General features: G+C 34.2%; 1 protein-coding gene across 1 annotated transcript in view; it reads right to left on the bottom strand.

The window, feature by feature from the left end:
• ATRNL1 (attractin like 1) overlaps positions 1-14,183 on the bottom strand; it is a 764,129-nt gene that overhangs the window by 661,289 nt on the left and 88,657 nt on the right. The window contains exon 9 of the mRNA XM_019459544.2: positions 3,228-3,411. Within this exon, the coding sequence (XP_019315089.2) occupies positions 3,228-3,411 (184 nt within the window). The remainder of the gene's footprint in view (positions 1-3,227; positions 3,412-14,183) is intronic.

Here is a 14,183-nt window from a genome sequence, read left to right as displayed (position 1 = left end):
TTGACTCCAACATGTTAGATCATTTCTACAGGTCCCTTAAATTTCCTTCCTTATTTTATTTTTCATTCTTCTCTTTCTTTATTTCAGCATGGGTATTCTTTCCAACCTATCTTCCATTTCATTAATTCCCTCCTCAGCTGTATCTAAGCTGTTGTCAAACCCATCTAAGGAATTCTTCATTCATTTAATATATTATTCACTTCTATAAACCCCATGTGATTCTTTAGTAAAAGTTTCTACTTGTCTCCTAATGTTTTCTACCTTTTATTTTAAAGTTTCTGTCTGAAAACAGCATTATCCTCTAGCTATGATACTAATGGCTGTTTCATATCTTGTCTTTTTCTAAACCTTATCATTTTTTTTATTTTGTCAGATATTGCATGTTGTTTTAAGAAATAATTTGAGGCTCTATACAATATTATCTTTCTCAAGAGAGGATTTACTTTTGTTCTGTCAGCTACTTAGTCTCTAGACAGGTCACCATAATCTAATGATTTAAAGTGGACTTATCCACTCTAGTAGGTTTAGAATTTCAGGGACTAAACCAAGTCTTCAAGTATGTAGTAGAGCCCATCTTCCTTAGCACATCTGGAAATCCAATTTTGGTCCTCCATATTAACTGGCAAAAGCTCTGCTCAGTTTCTTAGACAGCTTTCTAAAGAGACAATAGATGCACAAAATCCCAATCTTACCTCCCTTGACATAGATGTTGACCCACAAATTCTCACTGCCGTGATAATTCTCAGATGCCTAAAAAGATGTAATTCCTAATTTTTCTCAGTGGAAATAATATTCCAAAATAATCCATTTCACCAATGAAAAAGAACTCCAAACACACATTTACCATCACTTCAACAAAGCAGCCTATCTACTAAACCATATCCACTAAAAAATGACACCAGTTCTGGGTGATAAAAACTTAAAATCAATCTGTACAATGCACATATTTGCTCTCACATATATATACTAAAGTATGTATCAGGCTTATTCATCAATGATATAATTTAAAAAATGTTTTAGATATATAATTGACAAATAAACCTGATATATACTTTAATCAATATATGAGGGCAAATTTAAAATTAATCTAACAAGTATCAAAACTTTAAGAATGCTAAAAACATTAAGAATAACAGAAAAATATTTTAGCGCTCACCAATATTTTTTAAAAACAAAGAATAAAAGTAAAACATTAAAGTATTGTGTGTATCTATAATATATTTATAATAAGGTGTTGAAAATAATTTACAAATTATTTTAGTAAATTCTCTTAAAGGTACTCAGTGTTATTTGTGCATATACTAATATTGCCAAGATTGATAATTACGTTCTTCCATGTAGAAGTTCATTATGGAAATTTTCAGGAAGGGAAACATGTAAAACTCTGAGCAAACTCCATTTGAGTGGTGAGCAACAAGTAACACTCATTTGACTTCATTCAAAGAATACCCATGGCTCACTTTTCTATTTACATCTATTAATATGCTTTGCTGAACATTGCTATAGCCATTATTATTACTGGAAATTAGGATGCCTCTTTCTGCAGAAGCAGTTATCTTTTCCTGTTTGGTATGATACAGTAGCTGGAACATATGCAAAAATATGTTAAGCAGATTGATAATGCCTTAATCACTAAATCACAATTCCTCTTGCTATCAGAGCAAAAATACAAAGAGGAAAAGTTGGAAATGTTAAAATAGAAAGTAAAATGCAATGTATAACTTATATAAAAGAAAAAAGTGATTTATTGGTTTTATTAGTCATAAAAATATAAAGAATAACAATGTATTGATTAGACAAAAAAATAATAAAAATTAATAAAATAATCCAAAGGAAGTCTTACCTTTTTTTTTTTAATTCCACCTTTCTTTTTCAAAAGAAAAAAATTAGAATATATGTTTGAAAGTGAAGGGGGTAGAAAACAAGTCAAAATTTGGTGAAAAATTATATTTCATTCAAATACATATGTAATTTCACGATGAAAGTTTAAATGAATGTGTAGTGTCTAAAAACAACAGAGTCATTTCCCAGGTTTTACAAATGTAAATATTTGAAAACAACAAAAGTCCTATTTTTTTTTTTCATGTTTATTTATCACTGAGAGAGAAACAGAGCCTGGGGGAGGGGCAGAGAGCGAGGGAGACACAGAACCCAAAGTAGGCTGCAGGCTCCCAGCTGTCAGCACAGATGCTGGGCTCGGACTCAGGAACCATGAGATCATGACCGGAGCCAAAGTCGGATGCTCAACCCGACTGAGCCACCCTGGCGCCCCAAAAATTCTATTTTAAAACTCACATACATAGAAAAAATAATAACTGAAAAATTAATGAACAGTATTTCCAACATAAAGAGAACATTATGGTTATAAATAGACAATATACTAAACAGGAAACTCAAGTGGCAAATGAACACATAAAAAGATGCTTAGTCACTGTAGTAATCTGGGTATGCACAATAAGTATCCATGAGATAGCATTCACATCCATTGCATGTGTAAAAGAAAAATCGCCTCACAATTACCAAATGTTGGTGGTGATATGAAGAAACAGGTACATTCACACCTAGCTGGTGAAAGTATCCATTAACACAGTGACTTGGAGTGCAATTAGGCAACATTTGGTAAAGTTGCTGTGAATATGCTCAGACTCAACAATTTCACTTTTATCTATACACACACACACACACACACACACACACACACACACACCCTACAGAAACTCTTGCATATCTGCATAATAAAACCAGTATAAGATGTACAATGTAACACTGTTTGTAACAACAATCTACCTAAATGCACAAGCTCTGCATGTCATAGGAAATTAGATGATGAAACTGAAGAAATGCTTTTAAAATTTGCAAATGACATTAAAATATGAATGCAAAGAAGAAAAAAATCACAGGGCAGATATCAAAGCTCAACGTTACATTGGTAAGCAAACTTGCTCATCTGAATTGAACATATCAGTCCTTGTAAGTAATGCATACAGAATTAGCATATCTATGTAATCAGGAAACATTTTAAAGTCAATCGTTTAAAGTGAAAATGACTACATAGAAAATGTGTTATTTCATACCTTTGCTATACAAGAGAATTTCATTAGTTGAAATAAACAGGGAAAAAGAACAAGAATGCTTCCCTGAAAATATTTAATAAACGCTACTACTATACAAATATAAAATGTAACAGTGACAAAGTTTCTCACCATACTTTTACCCAATCTACTCACCAAGTCTTAGTGTTAACTTCATACTTATAAAGATCATCCACCAATCCATATTTATTGCCTGGTAATGCTTTATAGCCTCCGTGAACATAAATGGATTTTGTTATTTCATCATACACACTGGTATGGCCATATCCACCTTGAACAATAGCTCCTTTAGTTTCTGGGACAAGCCACGTGTTTGATGCTGTAAGAGAATGAAGGTAAATCATGAACTTCAAGGAGTATTTAAAAATATAACTACTATATCACCAAACTACCAAGTAAATTCTAATACCACATTTTTATAAGTAAATTAAATATAACCAAATATTCATTTACTCCAAAAACAATTATTAAACATATGCTAGTTACTATGTTAAGCGCTAGAGATCAAAGTTGAGTAAGGCTGGTCTTTCTGTAGAAGAAACTCTGAAATATTGAAAATGCCAAATTTTTGGATGTACAATAGAAAAAGGAAAACTATTCCCACATTTATTTCTGTATTTGTAAATAACCCTGAGAAAAAGACTAACAGTTTATGAAAGCCTACTATGTGACAAGCTCTGAATTAGTCACTGATGTAACAAAAATTTAAAAAGATATGATCCCCACCCTTAAACGATTTTTAGCTATGTAATGGCCTACCATGTCTTGGTTATGAGCCCCACTCTCCCTTCTACAGACTCTTCTGTATTGCTGATGAAAACCTAAACAATAAATTTCCAAGACATCCTTGATAGCTGTATTAACTGATAGGTTCCACCAAGGGGCGTACTGGTGAGAGATTAGAAGGCAAAAATAACAAAGACATTCTGCCTTCATCCGTAGCAGCAGGAACACGCAGATGACTAGAGAGGATAACAGCAGTGGTGACTTTATAGCCATAGCAGCAGGGGTAGTTCCTGCTCAAGGGCAGCGGTGACGCCTAGAGTAGCTTAGTGACAAATGTGGTAGGTATGTAGCAGCTTCCAGATTTTGGATGATCCCCCTCCCTTTGGTGTCTCTAATACTCTTGTAATTAACTCACCGTATTAAATCCCATTCTGCTTGCTATATCTAAAAGCACTTATTTCTAACTGCAAATTCACTGATGCAAGCATCAATCATATATACAAGGCATGCTTTTAAGAATATGCAGATAAAGAAAACACAGATCCTTGGCCTTAGATAATTTTAGATTACAAAGAGCAACTATATAGAAATCTGTCATTGGTCTTTAGGTATTCACCCAGACCACACTTCTATCTTCCCTCTAACTGGCCATCTAAACTTTGGCATTGTAGGGGCGCCTGAGTGGCTCTGTCGGATAAGCTTCTGACTTCAGCTCAGGTCATGATCTCGCAGTTCACGCGTTCGAGCCCCACATCCGGCTCTGTGCTGACAGTCAGAGCTTGGAGTCTCCTTTGGATTCTGTGACTCCTTCTCTCTGCCCCTCCCTGACTCACATTCTAACTCTCTCTCTCTCTCAAAAGTAAATAAACATTAAAAAAAATTTTTTTGTAACTTTGGCACTGTAGACAGCTCAACTGAAAATACTCAAATCAAGTAATATAAAATAAAGATGATCTTAAAAATCATTTACTTTTACATAATTCTAAGGTAGTGAAGAAAGTGATACTTCAATGGTCATAAAATTTAGAAATATCAAAAAGGAGTCACTAAGCCCATTTTAATTGATAAAACAAAACACATAAAAAAAATCAAAGTATATTTGTAACTAATGAGTATTACATTTTGGAGTAATTTCAAAAATATGACATTAATAATAACTTATCAAAAATAACTTGAAAAATACTCTTTAACCACTATTAAAGCTCTACTCCTACAGTCCAATTGAAGGTTTCCATATTTTTATTCATTCTCTTTTTAATAAAGATAAACATTCTTCTTACCAAAAAATAATGTAGAAATAGAGGTCTTTAATGTAAAAGTGAATATGACCTTCTCTCCCAGCCTACTATCTAGAGATATTTTTCACAATTTGTTATGTTCAGACCACTTTCAGACTGTAATTCTAAATATTTTATTACACACATACAAAACACATTTAAATTACAAATATGTGTATACAGACCTATAAATACTTGTACCAAAAAAATCATGCTATTTTACAACTATTTTTTCAACTATTTTTTCACTTAAAGCAACTGGCGCAATTCTTCTATGACCCATTTATTATTTTTCAACAGTTAAATTCCACTCTATTAATGATACATAACTTATTTAAATAACTCTACACTATGACCCATTTGGGTTTCAATTTGTTCCTAGAAACAATAATGCAACAAACAACCCTGCAATCAACTGGAGCATCGTTATCTAATAAAACACATACTGTGTCTCAAGAAGTACCTCATTATTTCATGTAATAATAACCCTTTGAAAGGTTTATTATTGCTTTCTCTTCTTTACAGCTGAGGAATTTTAGAGTTAGAAAAACTAAGTACCACACCCCACTAAGTACAACAAGCAGACTCTGGAAACAGTGCACAAGACAACCAAAGGAGAAATCTGAAAAGTGTAAAGGTAGACTGGTTAGGGACTCCAGGACTAGAAGACAAGTGTCTCCTCACCCGTCAACAGAAGAAGGCTATGCAGGCCCCACATTTCTCAATTCCCCAACCTAGCAATAAAAAGGTGACTCAGGTAGGCTTATTCCTCCTCAAAACTGAGGTCCTATGGACAATCCTAGACGACCCTAGCAGCAACAGCAAGAGGGACCCAGCAAACACTGTTTAAAAAAAGCAAACAGAGAGGGGCGCCTGGGTGGTGCAGTCAGTTAAGCGTCCGACTTCAGCTCAGGTCACAATCTCGCGGTCTGTGAGTTCGAGCCCCACGTCGGGCTCTGGGCTGATGGCTCAGAGCCTGGAGCCTGCTTCCGATTCTGTGTCTCCCTCTCTCTCTGCCCCTCCCCCGTTCATGCTCTGTCTCTCTCTGTCTCAAAAATAAATAAACGTTAAAAAAAAAATTTTAAAAAAAAATAAGCAAACAGAGAAAGAGTTCCTTTTCCCCACCAGATCGAGACTGGAAAGGGAAATCCCACAAGACCTGAAGGATAAACCTAAACAGAGTGACTGCCTGCTAAAACAGAAAGAAGATTTAAATGGGACCCAAAGACTCCCAATAGCAAAATATCCAGGATACAATAATAAAAAAAAAAATCACTTGTCATACTGAGGACCAATAAAATCACAACTTTAATGAAAAGAAAACAAGTGACAGTAACACTGAGATGTTGAAATTACTTGACACGAATTTTTAAGTAGCCATGATAAAAACATTCCAACAAGCAATACATGTTCTTTTGAAACAAACAACAAATCTCAGCAGAAAGAAAGAATAGAAAGAATAGAAAGAAAGAAAGAAAGAAAGAAAGAAAGAAGAAAGAAAGAAAGAAAGAAAGAAAGAAAGAAAGAAAGAAAAAAGAAAGGAAAGAAACAAGGAAAAAAAGAAAAATGCAGTAACAAACAGAAACTCTATGTACAGGCTCAATATTAAAGTGGAGCTAACAGAAGACAGGGGATCCGTAAATTTGAGGACAAATCAATGAAACAAATCTGAATAAAAGAGAAAATCAACTGAAAAAAAGTTAACAAAATCTCAGAAACATTTTTGGAACAATAACAATTGATTCAACATTCACATCACTGGAATCCCAAAAGAGGAAAAGAGAACATAACTGAAAGAGTATTTGAAGAAACAATAACCAAAAACATCTAAATTTTGTACGAGACATGAACGTACAGATTCAAGAACCTTAGAGACGTCCAAATAAACAGAAGAAACCCACACCACGGCACATCATAAGAAAACTTATAAAAACTAAAGATGAAGACAAAAAGATCTTGAAAGCAGCCAGAGAGAAATGACACATTACTTACAGGGGTACATCAATGAGAATAACTCTGGATTTTTCATCTGAAACTATAAAGGCCTGAAGGGAGCAGCACATTTTTCAAATGCTGAAAAATAAGAACTGTCAGGCATGAATTCTATTCCAGCAAAATGATCCTTCAGGAATTAAATGGAAAAAAAATACTCTATGAAAAGAAAGAAAACTAAAAATTGTTGAAATGCGGCCCTCTCCTTAAAGGATGGTTAAAGGAAAATTTTTTAAACAGGAATGAAATAATAAAAGAAGGAATGTCAGAGCATCAGGAAAGAAAAATAGAGCAGAAATATGATTACACACAATAGACTATGCTTCTCCTCTACAAGGTTTATAAATCATGCCTGATAAAGGAAAAAAATATAATATCATCTAATATGAAAGGCAATGATGCTTAAAAGTGGAGAAGGTAAGGGGATGTGAAAGCAAACAAGGTTTCCACACTTCAAGTGAAGTGGTAAAATGTTGATACTGGTACTAGACTCTGATAAGTCACATATGCATTGTTTAACACCCAGATCAACCCCTAAGAAAACTACACAAAGAAATACATTCAAGAATACTATAAGTAAATCAAGGGGGCACCTGGGTGGCTCAGTTGGTTAAGCTTCCGACTCTTGATCTCGGCTCAGGTCATGATCTCATGGTTCGTGGGATAGAGCCCTGCGTCAGGCTCTATGCTAACAACACAGAGCCTGCTTGGGATTCTCTCTCTCCCTCTCTCTCTCTCTCTGCCCCTCCCCCACTCATGCTTGCTCACTCGCTCTCTGTCTCAAAATACATAAATTAACTTCAAAAAAAAGAATACTATAGGGGCGCCTGGGTGGCTCAGTCGGTTAAGCGTCCGACTTCAGCTCAGGTCACGATCTCGTGGTCCGCGGGTTCGAGCCCCACGTCGGGCTCTGGGCTGATGGCTCAGAGCCTGGAGCCTGCTTCCGATTCTGTGTTTCCCTCTATCTCTGCCCCTCCCCCGTTCATGCTGTGTCTCTCTCTGAAAAATAAATAAATGTTAAAAAAAAAAATTAAAAAAAAAAGAATACTATAAATAAATCAAGATGGAATTCTAAAAATTTTTCAAGTAATCCATTAGAAACAAGAGAAACAGAAGCATAAGAAACAGCAGAGAGAAAATAAACAATAACACAGACCGAGGCACTAATGTATCAAAATTACTTTAAATGTAAATGATCCATTTACATAAAATCCTAGAAGTAACCTAATTATAGAAACGGAGGACAGATGAGTGATTATCAAGGGTTAGAGGCGGGAAGGGAGTGGGGGTGGAAGAGTTGTGGGTATGGCTTAAAAGGGCAATGTGAGGGGCACTTGGGTGACTCAGCTGAGTGACCCACTCTCAATTTTGGCTCAGGTCATGATCCCAGGGTTGGCACTGAGCCCCTCCTAGCTGAATATGGAGCCTGCCTGGGATTCTCTCTCTCTCCCTCTCCCCCAACCTCCTCTGCTCATACGCGCTCTCTATATAAAATAAAAAATAAAATTAAAAGCGCAATGTGAAGGAGTCTTGTGTGATATAGCTATTCTACACCTTGACTGCAGTGGTGGATACGTGAAACAATGTACAATAAGACTGCACAGAACGAAACCCATACCCACACAGGCGCACACAAATAAATACAAATGAAACAGGAAATCTGGAATAAGATCAGTGAATTGTATCAGTGTCAATATTCAGTTTGCAATATTGTAATACATTTTTTAAAATGTTCCCACTTTGGAAAACTCAATGAAGGGTACATTGGATCACTCTTGTAAGTGTATGTGAATCTACAGTGATCTCAAAATAAAAAGTTTAATTTAAAAATGTATATTCCCCTTATGAGTAACGGGAAGTTCATCATGAAATACAGTATTTCACTCAACTACTTGTTAAACACTTTTTTAAAAAATTAAAAGTGTGGAGCGCCTGGTTCAGTCGGTTAAGCGTCTGACTTCGGCTCAGGTCATGATCTTGCAGTTATTGGGTTCAAGCCCCCTGTCAGGCTCTGTGCTGACAGCTCGGAACCTGGAACCTACTTCAGATCCTGTATCTCCCCCTCTCTCTCTGCCCCTCTCCCACTCACGCTCTGTTTCTGTCTCAAAAATGAATAAACATAAAATAAGTTTTTAAAAAAATTAATAGTGTAACACCTATGATACAGGTCTAACACCAAAATCTGTATTCTAAATATTACGGCAGTTTTTCTCAAGGTTTGGTCACTAGCAATTCAATTAAGGAACCTACAGGTGGTACGGTAGTTTCAAATGAAAAATTAAGGAAATAATTTTTTCTTGTACTCGAAATGTAAAATTAACTATGATTCACATTTTCATTATATTTGTATTATTTTTGCATTTGGAAATGTGCACATACTCAGGGAACCAATTTTTCTTAGTAAACATTCCAAGTAAAAATATTGGTCATCTCAGAAAAAGTATTTTCTTATCATTTGTATGTTATTATTTGTATATGCATGAATTTTGCTTTTAACTTAGTAATGTGCTCCACCATATTCCCAATTTATAAAGAGTAGTTCATTAAAGAGAAAAGATAATGATGAAAACAGGTATGTGAATAAATGAAATAACTCCTAATAATACTATAAATGCCAGAAGCAAAAATGAATTTGTAGGTGAGGTAGCTACACATAGAGAAGGCTGAAGAAATCTGCAGAAAGATTCGCTCAAATCCTAAATTGAGTACTGATCTGCATATGCATAAAAGAAAACTTTTAAAGCCCATGTAAAGAACAACAACAACAACAAAAGACTAGCAGGCTGAATAACTCTTGGGTTCTCACACAGGGCTGGGAACAGTTGTGTTAGCAGACAGAAGAAAGACCTCATACAACAGGAGGCCTTAGGTAGAGTACAAAAAGGGCTGTAATACTGGAATAAGTTAGTCGTAAACTCAAAGTTGCTCTGGGTCCTAACAAACCTCAGAAGCAATCCCCCAAAATGCCTATACTATCCCAGATAACTGCATGTGAGTACAAAATCCAACATTCTTTCAAGCCACAACAAAATCCAGCAGCCAACGTGATAAAAATATACCATGTTTGGAATACATTTTAAAATTAACAAGCATACAGGGCAAAGAAAATATGACCCACAACGAGAAGGAAAATCAGTCAATAGAAGGTGACCCAGAAATAGCACAGAAGATAAAATCAGCAGAAACGAATGTTTTAAAAGCCGTTGTAAATACATTCAAATATGTTCAGTAATGTTACAGAAAACATGAACATGGTAAGAAAGAAATGGTAGATAAAAAAAGACTCAAAAAGAACTCCTGAAAATGGAAAAGATAATATCTGAATGAAAAATACACTGAGTAGAATTAACACAAGATTTGACGCTTTAGAAGAAAAGAACAGTGAACTTAAGATACAGAAACAAGAGCTATCCAAAATGAAACAACATGAACAAACAAAACATCCTAAAAAACAATGAACGGACTATCAGGGACCTTCTGAAAATATTAAAGAAGTCTAATCTAAGTGCAATAAGAGTTCCAGAAACGTGGTAGGTGGTGGGTGGACAGAAATAAAATTTAAATAAGTAATTTCTCAAATTCAGTTAAATCCATAAATCCACAAAACCAAGAACATTAATGAAATACAAACAGAAAGAAAGAAAGAAAGAAAGAAAAAAAGAAACCTACACCAAGGACTGGCATGAAGTAATATAGATGAACAAGCTAAACAACAAAAATAAGAATTACAACTGACCTCTTATCAGAAAGAATGTTAAGTCAGAAGACAATCAAACTGCAGATTTTTAAACTAAGAAGGAAAAATAAGACTGTCAATCTAGAATTCTCTACCAAAACCAAAAATAACTATCAAAGTAGAATTCTCTACCCAACAAAATATTTTCCAAAAATGAAACTGAAACAAAACTTTCTCAGACAAAAAAAAAAAAAAAAAAGCAGAAGTGTAACACCACAGACTTGCCCATGATATGACAAAGGAAGTTCTTTAAGCTGGATGACAATAACAGCTAATACCAGACAGAATCTGGATTTACATAGATGAACGTAGAGTGTAGGAAAGCTGGATATGTAGATAAATACAAGACATAATTTCTCATTTCTTGTCTCCCTAAAATGATAACTTACTTACAAAACAAAAAGCACAATTTACTATGCTGTTCATAATATATGAGATATAATATTAGCACAAAGGAAAAGAGGAGAAATGCAGGAAATCCTGAGGTTCTAACACTAAATACGAAATGGAAGAATATTAAAGGTAGAATCTGATAAGCTAAAGACATGTACTTAGACCAATCCCAACAAAAATAAAACAAAAAATGTACAGTTAACAAATTGATAGTCCTACAGATTCAAGAAGTTGAGCAAATCACAAACAAAATTGAAAGAAACCCACACCTAAACACATCACAATTAGGCTGCTGAAAACTGAAGATAAACAAAACACCTCAGAAGAGGTTAAAGAAAAACAAGTTCAAACAACTGTGATTTTTACCCTAAAAAATGACGGAGGCCAGAAAGAAGAGCCCAACACTTTCTAAAGTGCTGACAAATAACTGTAACTCAGAATTCTATGACAGGCAAAACTATCTTTCAGGGATGACTGTGAAATACAGAGATTCTCAGATATAGAAAAAACAGGATAATCCATATCCAGCAGGCCCGCTCTAAAAAAAAATGTTAAAAGAAGCTGTTAACAGAAGACAACTTGGAATGAAGGCAGATAATGTATTATAGGGATCTAAAAATTATAATTGTAAAAATTATGACCAATAACTAAACATTTAAATGTATGAAGCAAAAACTGATAGAACTAAAAAATTAAATAGTTAAATCCACAATCATAAATGGAGATTTCTACATTAGTCTTTCAGTAACTAAGGAAAATTACTAAGACTTGAACAACTCCACCCACCATCACAAAACTGGCATTTATAGAACACCCCGACCACTGCAGCAAAATACACACACATCCTTTTTAATTGACACTTGACATTCACCAAGACAGACCATATTCTCAGCCAGAAGATAAGACTCACAAAAATGTTAATAGCAAAACATACAGTCTCTGACAAGAACTATATTAAACAAAAAATAATGACAAGAAATATACCTGAAAAATCTTCATGTATTTGGATTAAACTAAATACTACTAATCAACCCAAAGAGAAGCCAAAGAAAAAAATCACACAAAAAAATCAGAAAGCACTTTGAATTAAGTGGAAACAAGAATACTTTTGAAAATATGCAGGATACTGCTTAAGCAGTCAGTCCTTCTCATGGGTGGTTCCTTGACAACAGCAAATGGAATTACCTAGAAACCTTTTAAAAAATGGAAGTTTGCTGGCACCAATCCTCACATAATGAATAAGAAAATCAGGGGTTAGGAGAGAGCAATCTATTGTAACAACCATCCAAGTGATTCTTACGTATATTAAAGTTTGAAACTATTGGATAAAAAAGAAATTTATAGCAATAAACACATATATTTAAAAGGAAGAAAAAAGGTCTTTATCAATTCAATGCTCTAATCTTCCACCTTAAAAAGGTAGTAAAACAGAAGGAATAAAACCCAAATAAGAAAAGAAATATAAAAATAAAGCACTAATCAATAAAAATAGAAAACAGGAAAGAAAAGCTACTTCTTTGAAAAGATCAATAAAGTTGTTTAACTTATTAATCTTTAGTCAACCTGACAAGAGAAGGCACAAATTATTCATATCAGATATAAGAAAGATATCACTACACAGTTTACAAATATTAAAAAGAATAATAAGAATATAAATTAATGGCTTTATGCAAACAAATTTACCATCTCAATGATATGGACAAACTTCCAAAATAAACTACCAAGGCTCGTTCACAAAAAAATGGGTAACTTGAGTATCTCTAACATTAAAGAAAATAAATGTTATAGTCAAAATCTTTTTGACAAAGAAGGCTCATGAGCCAGACAGTTTCACTGGTGAGTTCCATCAAACATTTGAGAAAGAAATAATACCAATTCTACACAAACTCTTATTATAGAAAATAGAATGGAATGAAACACTCCCCAAATCACTATCATTACCCAGACTGCAAAATCAGACAAAGACATTATAAAAACAGAAAACTAGTCCAATATCTCTGATGAGCATAAACATAAAAATCCTTAATATTTTTAGCAAATCAATTCTAGCAATATATGAAAAGGATAATATAGGGGCGCCTGGGTGGCGCAGTCGGTTAAGCGTCCGACTTCAGCCAGGTCACGATCTCGCGGTCCGTGAGTTCGAGCCCCGCGTCAGGCTCTGGGCTGATGGCTCGGAGCCTGGAGCCTGTTTCCGATTCTGTGTCTCCCTCTCTCTCTGCCCCTCCCCCGTTCATGCTCTGTCTCTCTCTGTCCCAAAAATAAATAAAAAAAAAAAAAACGTTGAAAAAAAAAAAAAAATTTAAAAAAAAAAAAAAAAAAAAGAAAAGGATAATATATTATGACCAATAGGGTTTGCCCACAAATGCAATAGTTGTTTAACATCTGAAAGTCAGTGTTATTCACTATATTAAGAAATAAAAAAATATATAATAAAAGGACAAATGATCTTCCCAACAGATGCAGAAAAATTATTTGACAAAATTTAACATCATCGATGAAATAGACTCGGCAAACTAGATTTCCTTGACCTGATAAGAAGCATCTAGAAAGCATACCACTAACATAATAATTAAAAGACTGGAACTTTCCCTCCTAAAATAGGAAAAAAGGCAGGATTATCTGCTTCCACTACTCCTACTCAGCACTGTACCAGAGGTACTGCCACTGAAAAAATACAAAGAAAATAAGTAAAAGGTATACAAGTTGAAAAGGAAGAATTTACTAGCATGATTTTAACACATGATTCTCTATGCAGATAATAAAAAAAGCTACCAGGATTAATAAATGTGTTAAGCAAAGTTGCAAAATACCAGTTCAATATGAAAAATCAATTGCTTTTCTATATACTAGCAATCAACAATTGTAAGTTGAAATTTTAAATGCCATTTACAGGCAAACATGATAATCACTACACTACACAAATACCTGCAAAATGCCATTTACAATAACATAAAAATATTAAAT

Source organism: Panthera pardus, unplaced genomic scaffold (assembly GCF_024362965.1).
Source record: "Panthera pardus isolate Hobbes unplaced genomic scaffold, ASM2436296v1 HiC_scaffold_22, whole genome shotgun sequence".
NCBI classification, from domain to species: domain Eukaryota; kingdom Metazoa; phylum Chordata; class Mammalia; order Carnivora; family Felidae; genus Panthera; species Panthera pardus.
Note: the sequence above shows the minus strand (reverse complement) of the source record. Positions and strands in the feature narration are given on the sequence as shown.